Source organism: Culex pipiens, chromosome 2 (genome assembly GCF_016801865.2).
Source record: "Culex pipiens pallens isolate TS chromosome 2, TS_CPP_V2, whole genome shotgun sequence".
NCBI lineage: Eukaryota > Metazoa > Arthropoda > Insecta > Diptera > Culicidae > Culex > Culex pipiens.
The window spans coordinates 143,980,663-144,002,210 of NC_068938.1; the positions used below are offsets into that span (position 1 = coordinate 143,980,663).

A 21,548-nucleotide genomic window follows, 5' to 3' on the forward strand; every position below is an offset into this window, starting at 1 on the left:
GTGTGAGTTGGTAGAGAATTACCCAATTAAAAATTGACTATCTGATTTTGTATTTATTTAATTTTAATTATGAACCAATAAGAATCACAAAATGTGATAAATGAAACATTTGCCTTGCTGTTTGAAGATAAATGGAAATCTATGATCTCAAGATAAAATAAGCATGTAAATTTGTTGAAATTTATGTCTTACAATTTAATTTTGAAATAGGATTTTTCCGTGTACGTTTCTCTCTAAAAAGCCCTCAATAACTACAATTTTGTCGAAGAGAACAAACCAATCAGAAAATGTCTTCAAAAGATTAAAATTTTCAAATGTTTTCTACCGGGACCCGTGGTGTAGGGGTAAGCGTGGTTGCCTCTCACCCAGTCGGCCTGGGTTTGATCCTAGAAATTCCCGGTGACTTTTTTTGAGACGAGATTTGTCTGATCACGCCTTCCGTCGGACGGGAAGTAAATGTTGGCCCCGGACTAACCTAAAAAGGTCAGGTCGTTAGCTCAGTCCAGGTGCAGGAGTCGTCTCCCTGGGTCCTGTCTCGGTGGAGTCGTTGGTAGGCAGTTGGACTAAAAATCCAAAGGTCGTCAGTTCGAATCCCGGGGTGGATGGAAGCTAAGGTGAAAAAAGAGGTTTTCCATTGCCTCAACAATCAAGCCTTCGGACACCTAGTTTCGAGTAGGAATCTCGCAATCGAGAACGCCAAGGCAATGCTGTAGAGTGAATAATTTGATTTGATTTTTTTTACTACAATTTTGGTATGAACAGTTGCTGAAATTTATTTGAGACTTGTATGACACACAGTTGCTTCTTGGACATAGGGGTGCCCCTCAAAAAGTTTAAGCTAAATAAAAAAAATCAAATAAACTACATTTCCAAAATTCGGAGAAAAATGCTCACATTACCCATTTTCCCTTTTTTTCCACGGCGTTGCCCTTCAAACTTTATACATGTATTTTTTTCTCGTCTTGCATGTGATGCATGCAGCCTGCAACCCGACCCATCCTCTTTGAATGCTGAGGACTGCAAGTTTTTGGAGATTTTCCTCCCAGGCATCCAGTGGCAGTGGAAGCAGCAGCATAAACTGCCAACAGTTTTTTTTTGCGGCAAACGAGCATACTTTCCATCATATTTATATTAATACTGCAAACTAATTCTTCCCGGCTCACCGAGCAAAGCTCTTTAGAAAACTGAAGTGGAAAACTCAGTTTACGAGCGAGGGAGCCAAAGTTTTTCTTTCCCCGCCAAAACATGATACACTAAGAACCTTTTCGAAATGGATTTTCGGTGGTGGTCGTGTACTATTAGATTCATGATTGTTTGCAGAAATTTTTCGTTTCTTTTTTTGCGCAACCCAATAGCAACAATAAAATAAAGTAAGGAAAAACTTCTTCACTGAAGTGCGGTTCAAAAATGTTGATGGTAGAATGTTTATTGCGACGACTTTTCAATATACCGACGACGACGGAGACGCCGGATGCTGGGTCAGGAACAGAATGCAATTTTTCATTTCTTAACAACCAATCTCGTCTCCTTATTCTTTGTTTGCGAAAGCTTTACCCGTTGTGTCATACAGTTCTGACAACCGGTTCGCAGCGATGGCCTCGATGCGGACAATAGTTTGGAGAAAGAGAGTCGCGAAGAAGACAGTGACTTAGTCGAAAATTATTAAGATTTATACGAAATTGATTCAAAAATCAAACAATCCACATTAATGACCCCCGGGTCTTTTGTGGTCTCTATTGCAAGTTTCTGCTCGAACCTAGGAGTCCGAAGGCTTGAATGGGGAGAGCACCCAAACCTCTTTCTACTCCAAGGAACCTTCCACCCCAGTGTTTGAACTGACGACCTTTGGATTGTGAGTCCAACCGCCGCCAGCGATTCCACCGGAGTAGGCTTGGTTTGGTGTGTTGTTTGTACTTATGGCATGGAGACGACTCCTACACCTGGAATGACTTAACGGCCTAACAACCAAGGCCGGGACCGACATTTTACTTCCTCATCCGATGGAAGGTTGGAGCAGATGGGAATCGAACCCAGAATCATCCGCTTACAAAGCGGACAGCGTAACCATTCGGCCACGCACTGCCACCGAAATTGATTCATTTGTGTTTTGTTTCGTCATTCCTTTCTTGGTGAATTCATTTTACCGGTTGAAATTTTTATTTAAGGGTACACAGCAACAAAGGAAGTAGTTTTCTTATTACTTCAAAATAACCAAACTTACGGACCCAATCCTGCAACAATATAATTGAAAAAATGTTCAAACTTTATTGTAAATATTTATTTATAATTTAGAGTGAATCAAAACTCATATCAAAACTTGCCATAATTTTCAAATTACTAAAATGAGTTTAACCAAAATCTAGTTGGAAAAGCTCTGGTTGAAACGGAATCGACGTAACACCTTATAATGTGGCCCTCTTAAACCTTGCGGTTTCGTCAACGGATCCACAGGCGTGTATCGTTCTTTTTGCGACAAGACTCCGCCTCCCGGGTCTCCTAAGTGTGAAGGTATGGGCACGGGGAGGGCACCGAATACCTATATTTACACTTAGAATTTTTTTGCGTCCGCCCCGGGATTCGAACCGGCGACCTCTGGATTGTGAGTCCAGTGCGCGGTCCGATTGATCCACACAGGCAGACAAAAAAGCTCTGGTTGATGTGGTCCATTAAATACAATATTTTTTTCAACATTGGCAGTGGAGGATGAAAATCATTGAATCAACAAAACTTTTTTCACTTTTTTCATTGTACCAGCATATTGTAAGCAGGTTTTCAAAAATCTAGAAAGAATGTTCATTATTGCGGATACTGCACGAAAAAAAGTGTTCCGGAAATTATGCAAATGGTATCATGAGAACATGAATTTTAACTTTACGAAATTTTGAACTGCACCCAGAACTGGGCATCGGCATACGAGAGAATAAAGAGCACGATTCGGTAGTAAAATGGTACTGTGTGCGGACTGAGAGGATAAATCCCGAAATTACCGAGAGTACTTTACTCATGGTTCATTTTCCGAAAAAGTTCATTTATCAAAAAAAAAGTACCGGTACCGAGACTCGAACCCAAGACCTTCGGCATATTGAACCGTGCCTTTGCCGTATGGGCCACCATGGTTCGGTGACTAAGTGGCGGTCGTTTGTCCATATAAGCCACTCATAGGATGAACTGTTCCAATGAACAAATGAACACGCGAGAGGACTATACTCTCGCAATATAGCACTTTCCTCACGTTTCTTTGACTTTCCCCTCGTTCTTTAACTTTGGGTGTATGAAATTTGGGCACGAATTATCTAAGACCCGTGATTCAATAATCATGACTTTCCAAGATCATCATGCATAATTATGCAGCAGTTCCATAAGAAAATTGAAAAAAAAATAAATAAAAATTCTTCGATTTGGCTCAAAATTGGTCTGGGGTCCTAGGCCAAAATAATGAGACCCGCATTTTTTCCGTGAGGGGTCCGAACAATTTTCATTTTCGTCGATTTTCACAAAAACCACTTTTTAAAAAAAAATCTTACGCGCAAATAAAAGATGATAAGTTTGATTTTCAAGAAAAAATAGTTTCCACAATCTAGCCAACATTCGAAAAAGTCATATGAAAACATCAAATGCCGTTTTGACGGTGTCTGGACCAAAGACCCTATAGAGCAATTCCATGTCAAATAGGGAATCGGTTGTACCCGACCCTTTCCGATTTCAATGAAACTTTGTAGACATGTTATCCTACGCTTAAAAAAGCAATTTTTGTGTATATGGAGCCAGTTTCACTCGATAATGACATTTGAAAAGGATGTAAGTGGTTTTAAATATGTTTGTGTTTCGTAATTTAAATATTGCTGTATCTCGAAGCCATTGCATCGTATCAAAAAGTTGTCAAAGACAAACTTGTAGGAAATTGGACGGCTTTCGGAAAAAATACACTGAAAGAAAATAGCACATGTTTTTTATGAGATTTCTTGATTTTTTGATATATGAAAATATTCTAAGTGTTACAAAAATTTCTTAAAAAATGCAGGATAAAAAAATAAAAACTGTTTTTTGAAAGCGCGCTAAACGTAAAAATTTTGATAAAACAAATATGGCTATCAATACTTCAGACAATTTTACATAAAAGTCTCCATATTGACCATTGTCCTAAGTCCAATCCTTGTGAAGTTACAGCGGTTTAAAGAATAAAAATGTTGAAAAAATGTTTTTTGATGGTTTTTGACAATTCCTGTATGACAGACTTGATTTTTCAGTCTCGTGAATATTTTTACCGGAAAGCTCGTCCAATTTCGCATAAGATTGTCTTTGACCACATTTCAATTGGATGTATGGGCTTACAAATATAAATTTATTACATTGCTCAAAACTCAATAAGTACAATAGTGTACTTCAGTGGATGGTAGTAACCTGGATAGTAAAATAGCTTAAATCACAAAAAACGAGTTATTCCAAAAAGTGGTTTGACAAAAACCACTTTAAAAAAAAAACTAGAAAAAACATTAAAAATAAAACGATTTGTGAGAAAAATATCAATCATAGTGGAACGAAACCCGAGAAAAGTATGACCGAACTTGCAAGCGAATTAAATTGCAGTGATTAAAAAACGCAAATACCACTCCAAATCGGCGCAGCTCCAAAACATCATTGTTTACACATTCCAGATTCGGATTTAGCTGCCAACATTTCTATAAAAAAGCATACCCTGAATTTTGAGAAATTTTAAAAAATGGCACTTTTTTTTTTACTAAAACTCAAATATCTCGGCACTGGTTCAATATCGAATCGTTTGAAAAAAAAAAAATACACCCCTGATTGAAACAGTTTTTGATTGATTTTAGAAATTTTGTCAAAAAGTGACTTTTTTCAGTAAATCGAAGAAAGGGTGCAAGAAAGTATTTTATTATTTTTTGTTTTTCTAAGAAAACATTGTTCCTAATATCATAATTATTCATTTAAGAAGTGAGCACCCAAAATTTCTCTACATGACCTCAAAATGGCACAGGCTACTGCACAAAGGTTTAGATAGCAAAATTAAGTGGAAAATGGATTTTCCGAATCATGGTTTTGGAGCATTGGTGTCTAGCGAAGAGTTGTTGTAAATGAGTAACTCTCTACGAAATCGGCTGATTTGGACCATTTTTATTTTTTGTATTTTTGATTTGGCTCAAACTTTGTGGGAGCCTTCCCTATGACCAAAGAGGCTTTTTTGTCTCATTGGTTCACCCATACAAGTCTCCATACAATTTAGGCTGCTGTCCATACAAAAATGGTACGTAAATATTCAACCAGCTGTAACTTTTGCGTGAATTTTCTTATCAATTTGGTGTCTTCGGCAAAATTGTAGGTATTAATGAGGACTATTGAGAAAAAAAGGTACACGGAAAAAAAATTGCAGATTTTTTAATCGACTTTTTTCACAAAAATTTAATTTCCCAGCCACCGAAAGTTTGATATTAGCGAAATATTTGCAGTTTGTCGAATTTTAAAAATAGTGGCCATGAGTGACCATCACTAAAAATATTTTTTTTGAAAAGTTCAGAAAATTTGCTATAAAATTTTCTAAAAGACATTGAAAATTGGATCTCGGGTTGCTGAGATTAGAACGTCCAATTTCCCGTCCCGGGAAAAAAATTTCCCGGGAATTCCCGGGATTTCTCGAAAAAATATATTTCCCGTTTCCCGGGAAATTTGTAAATTTCCCGGGAATTCCCGAAATTTAAGCAAAAGTACAAATTTTCTATACTTTTTGGAACCGTTTTTTTAGATGCTCAGAGAAAAATAAATGAAGATGATTTTGTTCAATTAAATTTATTTTATAGCTCATATACAATTAATCAGATTATCAAACACTTTGATATCTGATAATATTAATTTTTGAAGCTACGGGAAAATTATGTTAGCTTAAATATTTGGAGTTATTTCATAAAAAAAACATATTAAATTGAGAATTTTTACGTTTTTGTTTACCATGATCTAAGGCCGATGCAAATATTTAAAAAAGTTTTTGTCCCTCGGCCCTGGCCGAGGTCAAGGGGGGGGGAGCAAAAAAATAAAAAAATATAAAAATTTAAATAACAAGCCATAGTCTTCACATTTAAATGAAAAAAGTGTTTTAAAATGCATTTTACACTAGTTCAGTTGTTTTGCAATCATTAGTTTTGCTAAAAATGATTTTAAACGCAGGAGAAAGTATTTTAATTTGATTTCTGTTGGTTGCACTTGAATTTTCATTGAAATTTTGAAGTTTATTGTAAAAATATTTTTTTTGGCCCCTGATTTTTCGGGCCAATTTTGAAGGGGGGGGGGGGGAGGGGGTTGACAAAAACTTTTAAAAATATTTGTACCAGCCTAATCAGTTTAAAATCAAATTGGTATCATATGGTAACATTTTTAAAATAGTTTTGTGGAAGAAGAATTATTTCAATTAGTTAAATACCTGGTATACAAGAAATTACAATATGTAGTAAAAGAAAAATGGAGCACTGGTGTAACAATGGGTGTTAGAAGGTTAAATATCAAAACATGTAAGACTGATAGTGACATGATGTTAATTCGAAATATTTGAATACATTGAGTTGTTTGAAGTAAACAAACAAGAGAAGTTTGATTTCTGCTTTGCCATTTTGTCCAAGAACTGAAACCATTATGACTTTTTTTTAGAAAAGTTATTTGTCATGAAAAACATAATTTCTGCATGTTTTTTTCCAACTTTTTGTATCAAACCACGCTCTCTTTTATTGGTCAAAAGGCAAGAAAATAATTTGTATGATTGTGGAGTATGGATTCATTTTAGGGGAAATTCTCGTAGGTTTCGCAGGTTAAACACTCGCTCCTAACTCCATCCAATTTGCTATTTTTTTCTATTTAAACAACTAATTTTGCAAAACTTTTAAAAGTAACATGCTTGCTCACTTCTTATTGAGCTTTGTATCACTCTATTTTAGTTGAAATCACCTTCAATGAGTTGTAATTGAACGTCAAAGTGCTGACCTGCTAACATAAGAGGTACGACGGAATTACTGTCTAATAACCTTGCTAATAAAAAAATGACATTATTTTTTGATTTATTGTACTATAGGACCTTATAAAATAAGAAAAAAAATAACACTTTCTTGCAGTTTTATGATTTTTTACATGCAGTTAAGCTGTTAATTGATCTTCACACTTGTTTCAGCCTTTCAGTCGCTGTTCTAAACAACTTAGTTGCAGCAGAACCAAGATCAAAACAATTATCAATAAATTTAAATTTCCCGGGAATTCCCGGGATTTCCCGGGAAATTGGTTGAAAATTTCCCGTTTCCCGGGAAATTTGTAACCCCGGGAAATTGGACGCTCTAGCTGAGATACAACCGCTTAAAGAAAAAGAAACACGTAAATTGAAAATTTCTAAGCCTCACCAAAACAACCCACTATTTTCTAATGTTGATATCTCAGCAAATAATGGTCCAATTTTCAATGTTAAAACATGAAACATTCGTGAAATTTTTTGATCTTTTCGAAAAAAACATTTTGGAAATTTTGAAATCAAGAATAAGAATTAAAAGGGCCAAACATTTTTTTTTTGAAAATATTTTTTCAAAAAGATCGCAAAATTTTACGAATGTTTCATGTTTTAAAATTGAAAATCGGACTATTAGTTGCTGAGGTATCGACATTACAAAATGGTGGGTTGTTTTGGTGTGACTTTAAAAACTTCAATTTTCGTGTTTCTTTTTCTTAAAGTGGCTGTATCTCAGCAACCCGAGGTCCAATCTTCAATGTCTCTTGGACAATTTTATAGCAAATTTTCTGAACCTTTCAAAAAAAAAAATTTAGAGGTGGTCACTTATGGTCACTTTTTTTAAAAATCGAAAAACTGCAAATATTTCTCTAAAATCAAACTTGCGGTGGCTATATCTTGAAAACAGAACTCTTTATAAAAAATCTATGAAGTACTTTTCGATTAGAAATTTAATTTTACATTAAAAAATTACGTCAAATTTGTTTTTGCATAAAATTTCTATTTTCTCAAAAATCGCATTTTTTTTTCAAAAATTCATAACTCGGCGGCAGATTTTTTTACCATGTTTTTCAATAGCTTAAAAGTTGCGGGTTTTGTTCTTTTAAACATATCAACAAATCTCGAAAATCATAAAATATGTATTTTGGAAAATTGAGTTTTTGTGAAAAAAAGTTACTGAAAAAATCTGCAGGTTTTTTCCGCGTACCTTTTTTTCTCAATAGCCCTCAACAAAATCTACAACTTTGCCGAAGACACCAAATTGATCAGAAAATTCACTCAAAAGTTACAGCTGTTTGAATATTTACGTACCATTTTTGTATGGACAGCAGCCAAAATTGTATGGAGACTTGTATGGGTGAACCAATGACACAAAAAAGCTTCTTTGGTCATAGGGAAGGCCCCCACAAAGTTTGAGACAAATAAAAAAAAAACAAATAAAATCCATTTCCGGTTTTTGTAGAGAACTGCTCAATACCTTTTTTTACATACTGTAAGGAAAAGATTAAAAAAATATCAATAATTTCTTTTAATATTCCGCAAAATTTACGATTGATTTAACACGTTATCCCACAATCTTTTGGTTGAATTAAAGTAATTCAAACCAATAAAAAATATATTTTGTCACACCGAGCTGGCTACGCCAATACACCCCTGCCAAGTAAGATGTTTACGTGGACACAATTTCTAAGAAAAAAAATAGCAAAAGTTGTTTGCACTTTTGCTGTAATCGTGCTCCGTTAAAAAGTTGTTTCTCGAGAAAAGTAGTGAAAGAATCTATACAGCTGGCGATGCCAGCGATACTTTTATTGCTGTTATCTCGAGTGGTTCCGGATGATGTGGCTGGCAGTGGCCACGCTCCTTCCCTCTAGTGAGTGGGACGACAGGAGCAAAATTTATCTCATGAGCCACTTCCTTTCCCGGGGCACAACGCTTTTTTCCCTTACGATGTGTGGTTCATGAGGGGTTTTTTCTCCGCTCACGTTCCAAAAAGTTACAAATATGCGTAAGTGAAGAATGTGCAAAATCCAATTCTTTTCAGATTTTTATTCAATTTTTCCCCTCGCAACGAAAACCTTTTTTCCCAAGGTAAGGTGGGATTGGCGATCCCAGCTTATCCGGAAAAGCGTGGCCGACATTTCCGGAAGTGCTCGCTCACGGAAAGAGGAAGAAAAATTACCAGTCTCCGGCAATGAGCAAGTTTCGCAGATAAATCTTACTTGACGTCAAAACGCTTCCTTTGAACCGTGCGTCTTGCTCACGGTCCCGGATGAAGAGCTGAGTTGCATCGTGTTCTGGATTTCTGGATTTAGCGCTGTAGGGGAATAACTAAAACGACGACGAAGATGATGATGCACTCCATTAGAGAAGAAATATTTTTAAGAAGTCGATTTTTTGCCGGAGTTTAGAAATTGTGCACAGTTTTTTCTGCTTTTATTTTTTTGCTTAGGGCTAAGAGTTATTGGCTCGATGGAATACGATACAAAATTTATTGCTGAGCGATTTATGAACTGCTGCAAGCTGGGAAAATTGTGTTTCAAATAACTGTGGAACATGGATTGCTAATAAAATCACATACCTCTTTTTTACAGAAGCGTAGGATAACTGATGTGGGCTCCGATTCGGTTATTTCATCTATCTGAAAAATGAGAGAGAATTTTAAGAATATAACTTTAAGTGAAATGCTGAACTGTCATGCATATTTTAATGGTGTTTGAAAGTTTCAAATACTACAATTTTCACCGGTAAATTCTTAGTTTGCAACAGAAAATTGAGTTTTCCCCTTTCCTAAAAAAAGCACTTCAAACCACAGAAAGTTCCATTCATGTAACGTAATTAACGTGCCGGAGTGCGCCATCGCAGCGTCCCCCTGAGACATTCAGCAGTGTTGCCAGGCCGAGCTGTGCAAACCACAGCGAAAATGTTGCTGAAACTATTTTACATTTTGCCGCCTCGGGTAAAAACTATCAAGACGACTACGGCATCGGAAGAATCTTAATTGAATTTCAACTTTTTTCTCAAGCCTGGCTCCATCCCCGCCGGAGGAGGCTGCAAAACTCGGCACGAACCAGTCCTGTGGCCAGTTCCGGAGGGGGAAGCTGGGGGCTTGAGAGGTTCGAAAAAGAAAAATCTCACATTTTTAAGCTTCTCAAGGTTGTTTGATCTAACACGAAAAAGGTAAAAAATTACTCTAAAGTTACATTAATTTAATGTAAAATTTTTCAACTTTTTTTCTTGGTTTTGTTTTACCGTGCATAAAGTTAAAAATGAACATCACTGTATGCTTCGCACTTTATCCTTAACATCAGCCAGTCTGGGCCAGATTCCGGAAAGTTCACTCTCCAGAGTTCGTTACCACAAGTCAAAGTCTGGGGTTTTCAGCGGCAGCGGCGTGCAAAAGTTGTTCCTTCATTTTTTTCGGTGACTGCTCTCTTGTCGAGGATGTTGCCACTCAGGAATAGGTTTTGGCCTCGGATGATGTACACCGCGGAACGTCAGGAGTTTTCATCACTTACACATAAAATTGTGTGCAAACGGCGGCGACACGGTCGTTTTTTGCTCCTTTTTTCAACGCGGCCGATGATGACAATATCCGGTCTGGAGGTTCAGGATAACACGTTGAAGGTAGTTGTTCTACAATGGGTCTATTAATCTGAACTGAACTGAAACTAAACTGAAACTGAACTGAAACTGAACTGAAACTGAACTGAAACTGAACTGAAACTGAACTGAAACTGAACTGAAACTGAACTGAAACTGAACTGAAACTGAACTGAAACTGAACTGAAACTGAACTGAAGCTCTACACCAGTGGTTCTCAACCTTTATTGATCCATTCCCCCTTTGGCTGAATTTCAGGAACATCATTCCCCCCTTTAATATCCAACTAATAGGTATCATTGCACAAATGTCATAATTTTGGTATTAATGTTTGCAGAAGCATTAAATTTTTCGCAACATTACATTTAGACATACTTGCAGCATTTTTGAAACGAATTTACATTACTTATTCATATTTAATGGAGCTTAATCTTTGTTAAAAAATCTTTTTATAAATATTCCTGTATGTTGAAATATGGCAAACACTTATATTTTTTTTTAAATAACAGACAGAAATCATGACTGATATTTTATTTTAAGAAAAAGACAAAAAAAAGACGTCAAAAATTTTTTACAAAAAATAATCTTTGATGCTCGATTATTTTTCAAACCAATAGAATTTTGTTCAAAAAGATGCGAAAAATCCCCGAAATTATTGTAAATAAAAAATGGATCAACGCAAAACTTCACAAATATATTTTATCATAAATTTTACAGTTTAAAAAATACATAAACTTAACAAAACCAATACAAAATTGACATAAAATAATATTATTTTCAAAAACTTCACATTTTGAAAGGAAATAAAAATTAGTTTGAATTTGTTTGATATAATATAAATAAAGCTAATTAGCTAATTTTTTGAAATTTATTACAAAATATGCTCAAGTTTAAAATAACGTGAAAATTCACAAAAAATTATATATAAATTCCATTTTTCAAAAATTGCTCATGTTTGAGAGAATGTAAATATTAAAAAAAAGATGGTATTATTCAGAAAATTTTCACGGTGTTTTTTATTCTTTTCGATAAACTTTTTTGATTTTTAGTTTTTGTCAGTTATATATTGTGAGTTTTTATGCTTTAAAAAATACAAACAAAGATTTATATTTACACAAAATTGCATTGGATTTCAATAACATCGTCATTCCCCCCAAGAATGACAAAATTTCCTCACTGGTTGAGAAACACTGCTCTACACAGACACTCTACCCTGTAATGTTACACTGAAACTCTACGCTGAATCTCTAAATTGGAACTCTACACTGAAACTTTACACTGAAACTCTATACTAAAACTATACACTGGAATTTTACACTTAAACTTTACACTGAAACTCTACACGGAAACACTACACACTGAAATTCTACACTAAAATTCTATATGAAACTCTACACTGAAACTCTACATTGAAACTCTACACTGAAACTCTACACTGAAACTCTACACTGAAACTTTACACTGAAACTATACACTGAAACTTTACACTGAAACTCTACACTGAAACTCTACACTGCAACTCTACACTGAAATTCTACATTTCTCTACATACTGAAACCTTACACTGAAACTCTACACTGAAATTCTACACTGAAACTCTACACTGAAACTCTACATTGAAACTCTACACTGAAACTCTACACTGAAACTCTACACTGAAACTCTACCCTGAAACTCTACACTCAAATTCTACACTGAAATTCTATACTGAAACTTTACACTGAAACTCTACACTCAAATTCTACACTGAAATTCTATACTGAAACTCTACACTGGAACTTTACACTAAAACTCTACACTGAAACTCTACACGAAAACTCTACACACTGAAACTCTACACTCAAATTCTACACTGAAATTCTATACTGAAACTCTACACTGGAACTTTACACTAAAACTCTACACTGAAACTCTTCACTGAAACTCTACACTGAAATTGTACACTGAAACTCTACACGGGAACTTTACACTGAAACTTTACACTACTAATGAATGCATAATTTAACATCAATTGAAACTTTACCTTATGTTAAAAATTATTTAACCCGACAAAGCTACCTTAAAACTAGAAGCCATCAGGCGAAGCCTGGCTCAATTATGGGGGTTGCTGGCGAGCTAGAGAAGAACCTCAAAACTTCTGGTGGTGACTGCTGAACGTACCATTCCGCGGTGTAAGCGCACATTCATCGACACCACACGATGAAACTTGACATGAACGCCGTTGAAAATGGTTAGCAGTGGGGAAAAATGCTGTTGAGGGGGAGGAGTCCGGTGGTTGCGTTATGAAAATTTTACTCCCGCTTAATGAATTTTCATTGCTTAACAGCTTCATCCCGTTATGCAGCCACGGCGGGGTTTTGTGTGGGGATGAGTTTGTGTGTGTTGCACTGGTTGCTACGGGGAATAATCAGCGTGATTACTTTAAATTTAATGTTGCATGCTGTTAATGTGAGAGATTTACCTTGTGCTAAACACACTGACATTTTGGTAGCTCCGTAGAATGGTCTAATCAAACAATCCCAACTTTAAAATACATCGTCTGCTTCAAAATACACTTACAAATGTTCAAATGATACACCACTACCAACCCTCATACAGTTAATGAAAACAGAAGACTTTTTGTCCCTTACAGATATTCATATTTTCAACGGCGCATAATAACATAAATTTCCATTTCCTCCCGCTTAAATCGCTCTGCTAACGACCAGGCGACGACACGCACATTATCTTGACGACACTCGACTGCTGTTCACACTTGCAATGCTAAACAAGACAAAAAACACAGAAACCGGAAGCGCGTCAAACTCCCTCCTCGAGGGGGCTCGGCGCGACATATCCGGCAGCCCAGCCAAGCCAGCATTCGGAATGATAATGTGTTTTCTAACATTTACCCAAATGAGGAGTAACTGCTCAATATGGCGAAGACGGCGCTGTTTTATACTCTCATCTCCATATCGGAGAGGGCGACGCACCATGGAAACACGAACGAGAATGTTTAAACATTAACGTTGTCATTTCTGACTGAGGAGCCATCCAAAGAGAACGGAACAAAATGATAAGAGTGAAAATGCAACACACGTTGTGTAAGTGTGTCTTCCGAGGTGCAATGCTAATATGATAGCACATTCTGTGAAATTCTGATCAAAATAATTTATCTCACACTTTCATCGCCGTGCCTACCAAGCTGTGATGCTATTAAAAAACGCAACTTTAAAAATTAAATCATTCAAATAATACATCTGTCGACGTGCCTTCCGAGTTGGAATGCTACGGAAGGAACTATTGCTCAATTTAAGCTCCAATTACCTTTCCCTCCTACACGTTTCCCGAAATTAAGAAGCAGAGTCATTTTTACATGAATATCGCTCGTTTGTTGGATGGTGTGGCTGGCAGTTAAAAATAATTGTGACATGCAGCCCGCCTTTTGAGTGTGTTTGTGTGTGTGTGCTTTTGAGATTTGCGTACGCGATGAGAAGATACGCACGTGGCTGCTTCCGATGGTTGATTTTGGTTGTTTGCTTCAAGTTGGGAAAGTTTTTTTTTGTCTCAAAATTTAGCTGAAACAAGACAAACTTTCGCCGTTCGTCAACTGTTGCTGTTTTACATAATTTCCACCGAAAAAAGCGTCATCTCTGACGGCATTCTTCATTTTTTTTTGCTGGCTCATTCTATCAAAGCTAGTCCCTTAATCTCACAGTAGAGTCTACTGAAGGATAAGTAATAAATCCGGATACAGTTCTGCCATCATCCGTCTATCTTGTAAAGATGATACGGAGAGTTTCGACTGATATGGTTATGTAGGGTAGTACAGTGGATAATCAGTTTCTCTAAATGTTGTTAAAACATTGCTTGATTACTTTGTTTTTTCTTTGTTCTTCTAATTTTGACTCAAATATAAATACTAGATTTGCAAGTTAATCAATTTTCAATTTTTGTTTACAGCCATTCTTCTCATTTCCAGTCGATTTCTTTAAAATTTAATTTTAATGTTTTGTTTGTGTTGTGCGGCTGTGTTTTCAAACCAGATGTGGTGTTCAAGTATGTTTGACATTTTAGTTTACATTTTTAGTATTGTGATCTGAAAATTCCATACTGGAATATTTTTTTATCATTTAAAACCGGATCCGAGTAACAGATATTTGCATTTTTAAATCAATGAGGCACTTCTAGTCTATTTTTGAATTTATTTTTTATGAGTTAAAATCCAAAAAAAAATAATTAAAATCTCTGGAAAAAAATATTTTCTTTAATTTGATGACATTCTGCAATTCTTTGACAGTTTCATAACTTATTCGATGTTTAAAGCATTGTGTGAAATTTTTTAAGCTTTGCTCCAAATTTATCAAAAAATCCCCAAATCCCGGGATTTTTAAAAAAATTGTCCCGAGCAGGGGCGCCGACTCTGGGGGGGCACGGTACTTTTTGCCCCCCCTAAAATTTGGCTGGGGGGGCAGCCCATACATTGTGCCCCCCCAGAAATTTTGGAAGAAAAATATTCTTATATCAAATATATAAAAAAGGAAATAATTGAAAATAATATCTAAAACTTAAATGGATCATTTTTGTACACACGGTTAGAATTCTTGTAAGTTTTGAAAGAAATCGTTTACAATTTTCTGGATTTAGATGCTTTTTTCTAAATCGACAACGTTTTATCTATACCAATGTGCTCTCTAGGAAACTCAGTAAGCTTAGAACAAGAGCACAGAGGCATCGGTGAATGATTTGAGAGATGTCGTCAACGAAGATTTTACGGATTTGCTCATAAGATTTCTATCTGTGCATGTTGTTCCAAAAACAAAACCAATGTACTTTTCCCATAGCACTTCATCTACAATCAAACTTACGCAAACTCTTGCGAAAACAATCATCAAGTTTTCAAACGCAACATTCTAAAATTCTAAGGTTCTATAATTCTTAAATTCTTAAATTCTTAAATTCTTAAATTCTTAAATTCTTAAATTCTTAAATTCTTAAATTCTTAAATTCTTAAATTCTTAAATTCTTAAATTCTTAAATTCTTAAATTCTTAAATTCTTAAATTCTTAAATTCTTAAATTCTTAAATTCTTAAATTCTTAAATTCTTAAATTCTTAAATTCTTAAATTCTTAAATTCTTAAATTCTTAAATTCTTAAATTCTTAAATTCTTAAATTCTTAAATTCTTAAATTCTTAAATTCTTAAATTCTTAAATTCTTAAATTCTTAAATTCTTAAATTCTTAAATTCTTAAATTCTTAAATTCTTAAATTCTTAAATTCTTAAATTCTTAAATTCTTAAATTCTTAAATTCTTAAATTCTTAAATTCTTAAATTCTTAAATTCTTAAATTCTTAAATTCTTAAATTCTTAAATTCTTAAATTCTTAAATTCTTAAATTCTTAAATTCTTAAATTCTTAAATTCTTAAATTCTTAAATTCTTAAATTCTTAAATTCTTAAATTCTTAAATTCTTAAATTCTTAAATTCTTAAATTCCTAAATTCTTAAATTCTTAAATTCTTAAATTCTTAAATTCTTAAATTCTTAAATTCTTAAATTCTTAAATTCTTAAATTCTTAAATTCTTAAATTCTTAAATTCTTAAATTCTTAAATTCTTAAATTCTTAAATTCTTAAATTCTTAAATTCTTAAATTCGTAAATTCTTAAATTCTTAAATTCTTAAATTCTTAAATTCTTAAATTCTTAAATTCTTAAATTCTGAAATTCTTAAATTCTTAAATTCTTAAATTCTTAAATTCTTAAATTCTTAAATTCTTAAATTCTTAAATTCTTAAATTCTTAAATTCTTAAATTCTTAAATTCTTAAATTCTTAAATTCTTAAATTCTTAAATTCTTAAATTCTTAAATTCTTAAATTCTTAAATTCTTAAATTCTTAAATTCTTAAATTCTTAAATTCTTAAATTCTTAAATTTTTAAATTCTTAAATTCTTAAATTCTTAAATTCTTAAATTCTTAAATTCTTAAATTCTTTAATTCTTTAATTCTTTAATTCTTTAATTCTTAAATTCTTAAATTCTTTAATTCTTTAATTCTTTAATTCTTTAATTCTTTAATTCTTTAATTCTTTAATTCTTTAATTCTTTAATTCTTTAATTCTTTAATTCTTTAATTCTTTAATTCTTTAATTCTTTAATTCTTTAATTCTTTAATTCTTTAATTCTTTAATTCTTTAATTCTTTAATTCTTTAATTCTTTAATTCTTTAATTCTTTAATTCTTTAATTCTTTAATTCTTTAATTCTTTAATTCTTTAATTCTTTAATTCTTTAATTCTTTAATTCTTTAATTCTTTAATTCTTTAATTCTTTAATTCTTTAATTCTTTAATTCTTTAATTCTTTAATTCTTTAATTCTTTAATTCTTTAATTCTTTAATTCTTTAATTCTTTAATTCTTTTATTCTTTAATTCTTTAATTCTATAATTCTTAAAGTTTTAAAAAAATATTTGTTGTCAAAAGCAATATTTTTAAATTTTCGATTTATTTAAACATTGAATTTTATTTTTATTTCTAAATTACTGATTGTTTAAATTTCTGATTTCCTGCTTTTGATTTCTTAATATTTTCAAGCCATGAGTTTATTTAACCCTTGAATTTTCATACTATTATTTTTTTATGTTGGAATATTGAATTTTGTGTTTTTTTTCTAAATTGCAGATTTGAAAAATGGATGTTTTTTTTTAAATGTGTATTTTTTTTTATAACTGAAGATCTAAATTTTGGCTTTTTACTTTTATTTTTATTTTAAGAGTATTTGTATTGTTGAATTTCTATATATCTGATTATTTTTATTATTGACTGTTACTTCTAGAAAATAAGTGACAATATGCCTATGAGAAGGAATTCGCCTTTCAAACATATAAAAAAATACCCCTAATTAACATTCTCAATCACGTTTTAATAAATTATTATTTTCTAAAAAAAATAATTCCGGATGAAAAAAAATCGTATCACATCGTAATAAAATTATCAAAATTCGTGATATACAAGAAACATTAACATCTAATCGCCACTCTTACCTATCGATTTCGGAAAACAACCGTGCCCCCCCAACATTTTGGACTAGTCGGCGCCTCTGGTCCCGAGAAATCCCGAAAGTAAAAAAAAAATGTTGGTCTAGAAATTCTGACATGGTTGTGGAAATAGATGAACAGTTAAATACCTCATGATCGATGATAAAAGCAAAAAAAAAACAGTTTATTCTTGAGTCTAGAATTCTTGTTTATAAGTGGATACAAACATTTAATATATTTGTTACATTTAACCTGGATACTTTCAATGTTATAATAAAAGCATTGTTATTAGTTTTCGGCATATATCAGCATTTATTTGGTTTATCAGCGCAAACTGTTAAAATTTAGTTTACCTATCTAAAAAATGCATAGCGCTTTAAATATTTCCGATTTGATTTTATACATTTTTAAATGATTGAGATATCTACGTATATTTATGATTAAAAATTTGGAAAATTCTAATGAAATAATTTTTATCAACGAATTAAGACATCTATTTAGCCATTATTTTGCATGATGTTTTGAATTACTTTGGTTAAAACAGGAACAGAATTAACTATTTCACAGAACACCTATTTCCAATTTTTTTGCTCTAAAGCTCCTTACCTATTCAGACTGATGTATTTCGGATTTTTCCTAGTTGGCGGCAGTAACTCAAAAATAATTTGTAAAATATGTTTTTTTTTGCAAAAGTTTTTTGTGAATGTTGAACTTTTTATCACGTGTATCAATAAGTAATTTTTTTATTTTTTTTATTTTAACGGTGAACTTATTTAACACGTGAATGTTTGCAAAAAATCCATTCGAAGGGCGTTTATTCGGGATTACAAAAATAATTGTAAGCAGGTTGTTGTAAACTTGTTTTTACTTCCAGCACTTGTCGTATTTCTAGATTACTTTTTCAAAACAACCAATGTGCCAAGAGATTCCTATGTACATAGGACGTTTTGAGAAAGTAATTGAGATTTATCCGATAAATGTATGGTTCGTGCTGAAATTATTTTCTTTTTATCACTAGTTGCATGAGCTTTTATTATAGAGCAATTCCATGTCAAATAAGGAATGGGTTGTACTAAACCCTCTCCGATTTCAATGAAACTTTGTAGACATGTTATCCCAGGCCTATAAAAGCCATTTTTGTAACACTCGATAATGACATTTGAGAAGGGCGTACGTTTTTTCAATATTTTTGTATTTCGTAATTTAAATATTGCTGTATCTCGAAGCCGTTGCATCGTATCAAAAAGTGGTCAAAGACAAACTTGTATGAAATTTGACGGGCTTTCCAAAAAAATACACTGAAAGAAAAAAAAAACACTCCACTTTTATGAGATTTTTTGATTTTAAATTTTCAAAGTCAAATTTGAAGGTGAGCCCACGATTTTTTCGTTCAAAATTTTTGTGAAAATAGCCTAAGATGTTACAAAAAAATTCACGAAAAATGCAGGATGGAACAACTCACCTTAAAAATACAAAAATCATTTACTCAAACTGTTTTTTTTTTCAAAAGTGCTCTAAACGTAAAAATTTTCAAAAACCAAACATGAGAGTCGATTCTCCAGACAATTTTACATAAAAGTCTCCATATTGACCATTGTCTTAAGTCCAATCCTTGTGAAGTTACAGCGGTTTTAAAAATAAAAATGTTGAAAAAATAGGGTTTTTGGCAATTTCTATATGACAGACTTGATTTCTCAGTTTTTTTTTACAGGAAAGTTCGCCCAATTTCCCATAAGTTTGTCTTTGACCCCATTTCAATTGAAATCGGAGAGGGTCGAGAAAAAAGTACCTAAAAAATTCCTGTTTTGGGCTGGAATTGCTCTATACAAAACATGAGCAGTTCTCTACGATATTGCTATTTTTTAAATTTTAATTTTTTTTAATCCGGATGAAACTTTTATGATGCTTTTGATATGCCCAAAGAAGCCATTTTGCATCATTAGTTTGTCCATATAATTTTCCATAAAAATTTGGTAGCTGTTCATACAAAATGATGTATGAAAATTCAAAAATATGTATCTTTTGAAGGAATTTTTTGATCGATTTGGTGTCTTTGGCAAAGTTATAGGTATGGATGTGGATTACTGTGAAAAAATGCTACACGGTAAAAAAATGGTGATTATTAATTTAATTTTTTGTCACTAAAACTTGATTTGCAAAAAAAAACATCATTTTTATAATTTTTATTTTTGATATGGGTAATTATCTACCAACTCACACGAAATCGGGAAAAGTTGCCCCGACCCCTCTTCGATTTGCATGAAACTTTGTCCTAAGGGGTAACTTTTGTCCCTGATCACGAAACCGAGGTCCGTTTTTTGATATCTCGTGACGGAGGGGCGGTACGACCCCTTCCATTTTTGAACATGCGAAAAAAGAGGTGTTTTTCAACAATTTGCAGCCTGAAACGGTGATGAGATAGAAATTTGGTGTCAAAGGGACTTTTATGCAAAATTAGACGCCCGATTTGATGGCGTACTCAGAATTCCGAATAAACGTATTTTTCATCGAAAAAAACACTAAAAAAGTTTTAAAAATTCTCCCATTTTCCGTTACTCGATTGTAAAAAATTTTGGAACATGTCATTTTATGGGAAATTTAATGTTCTTTTCGAATCTACATTGTCCCAGAAGGGTCATTTTTTCATTTAGAACAAAATTTTTCATTTTAAAATTTCGTGTTTTTTCTAACTTTGCAGGGTTTTTTTAGAGTGTAACAATGTTCTACAAAGTTGTAGAGCAGACAATTACAAAAATTTTGATATATAGACATAAGGGGTTTGCTTATAAACAACACGAGTTATCGCGATTTTACGAAAAAAAGTTTTGAAAAAGTTACTTTTTGCGTTTCTCTTTGTTTCGTCGTCCGTGTCTGTCGCGGGTGACCATGAATGGCCATGATCGATGACGACCAACTTTTTCAAAACTTTTTTTCGTGAAATCGCGATAACTCGTGATGTTTATAAGCAAACCCCTTATGTCTTTATATCAAAATTTTTGTAATTGTTTGCTCTACAGCTTTGTAGAACATTGTTACACTCTAAAAAATATATGTTTTAGGGGACATCAATTGCCAAATATCAAAATTATCAAAATATTGGTCGCCAACATTTTTAAACTCCATTTTTCGATGTAAATTCGAATTTGCAATCAAAAAGTAGTTGAATGAATTTTTGATAAAGTGCACCGTTTTCAAGTTATAGCCATTTTTAGGTAACTCTTTTGAAAAAAAAGTCGCAGTTTTTCATTTTTTTCTAATTAGTGCCCATGTTTGCCCACTTTTGAAAAGCTGAGAAAATTCTCTATATTTTGCTTTTTAGAACTTAGTTGATTCGACCTTTAGTTGCTGAGATATTGCCATGCAAAGGCTTAAAAACAGGAAAATTGATGTTTTCTAAGTCTCACCCAAACAACCCACCATTTTCTTACGTCGATATCTCAGCAACTTATGGTCCGATTTATAAAGTAAGAATATGAAATATTCGAAAATGGTGGCCAAATTTGTATGGAAAATTATATGGACAAACTAATGATGCAAAATGGCTTCTTTGGGCATACCGAAGGCACCAAAAAACATTCAGATGGATTAAAAAATACAAAAAAAATCGAAAGAACGAAATCTCAGAGATTTGCTCAGGTGCTACCAGACCATGCAATCTTTTATTTTATAGGCTGAACTAATTCCATGTAGTATTTTACAGTCGGTAGGAATATCTTTCCAAAAGATTGCAATTTCCTGAAAAACTGTATAAACAAGTTTATTTTCCGAGCAAATTTATAACATTTCCCCAGTTAAGAAAGCTAAAATCGAATGATCCACACCATGGAAACAATGACAGTTTGGACAAAATTGAAGCTTTCTCCAAGCTCATCATCCATTTTCATCCCATCCGTCTGCTTCTTCAAATCTGACAACATCACCCTGGCTGGTACCAAACG

General features: G+C 33.0%; 1 protein-coding gene across 6 annotated transcripts in view; it reads right to left on the reverse strand.

The window, feature by feature from the left end:
• Window positions 1-21,548, reverse strand: part of LOC120416214 (uncharacterized) — a 190,021-nt gene that overhangs the window by 135,506 nt on the left and 32,967 nt on the right. For all 6 annotated transcript variants that reach the window (XM_039577910.2, XM_039577906.2, XM_039577905.2 and 3 more), the window contains one exon: window positions 9,573-9,632. In XM_039577910.2, coding sequence (XP_039433844.1) covers window positions 9,573-9,632 — 60 coding nt within the window. The remainder of the gene's footprint in view (window positions 1-9,572; window positions 9,633-21,548) is intronic.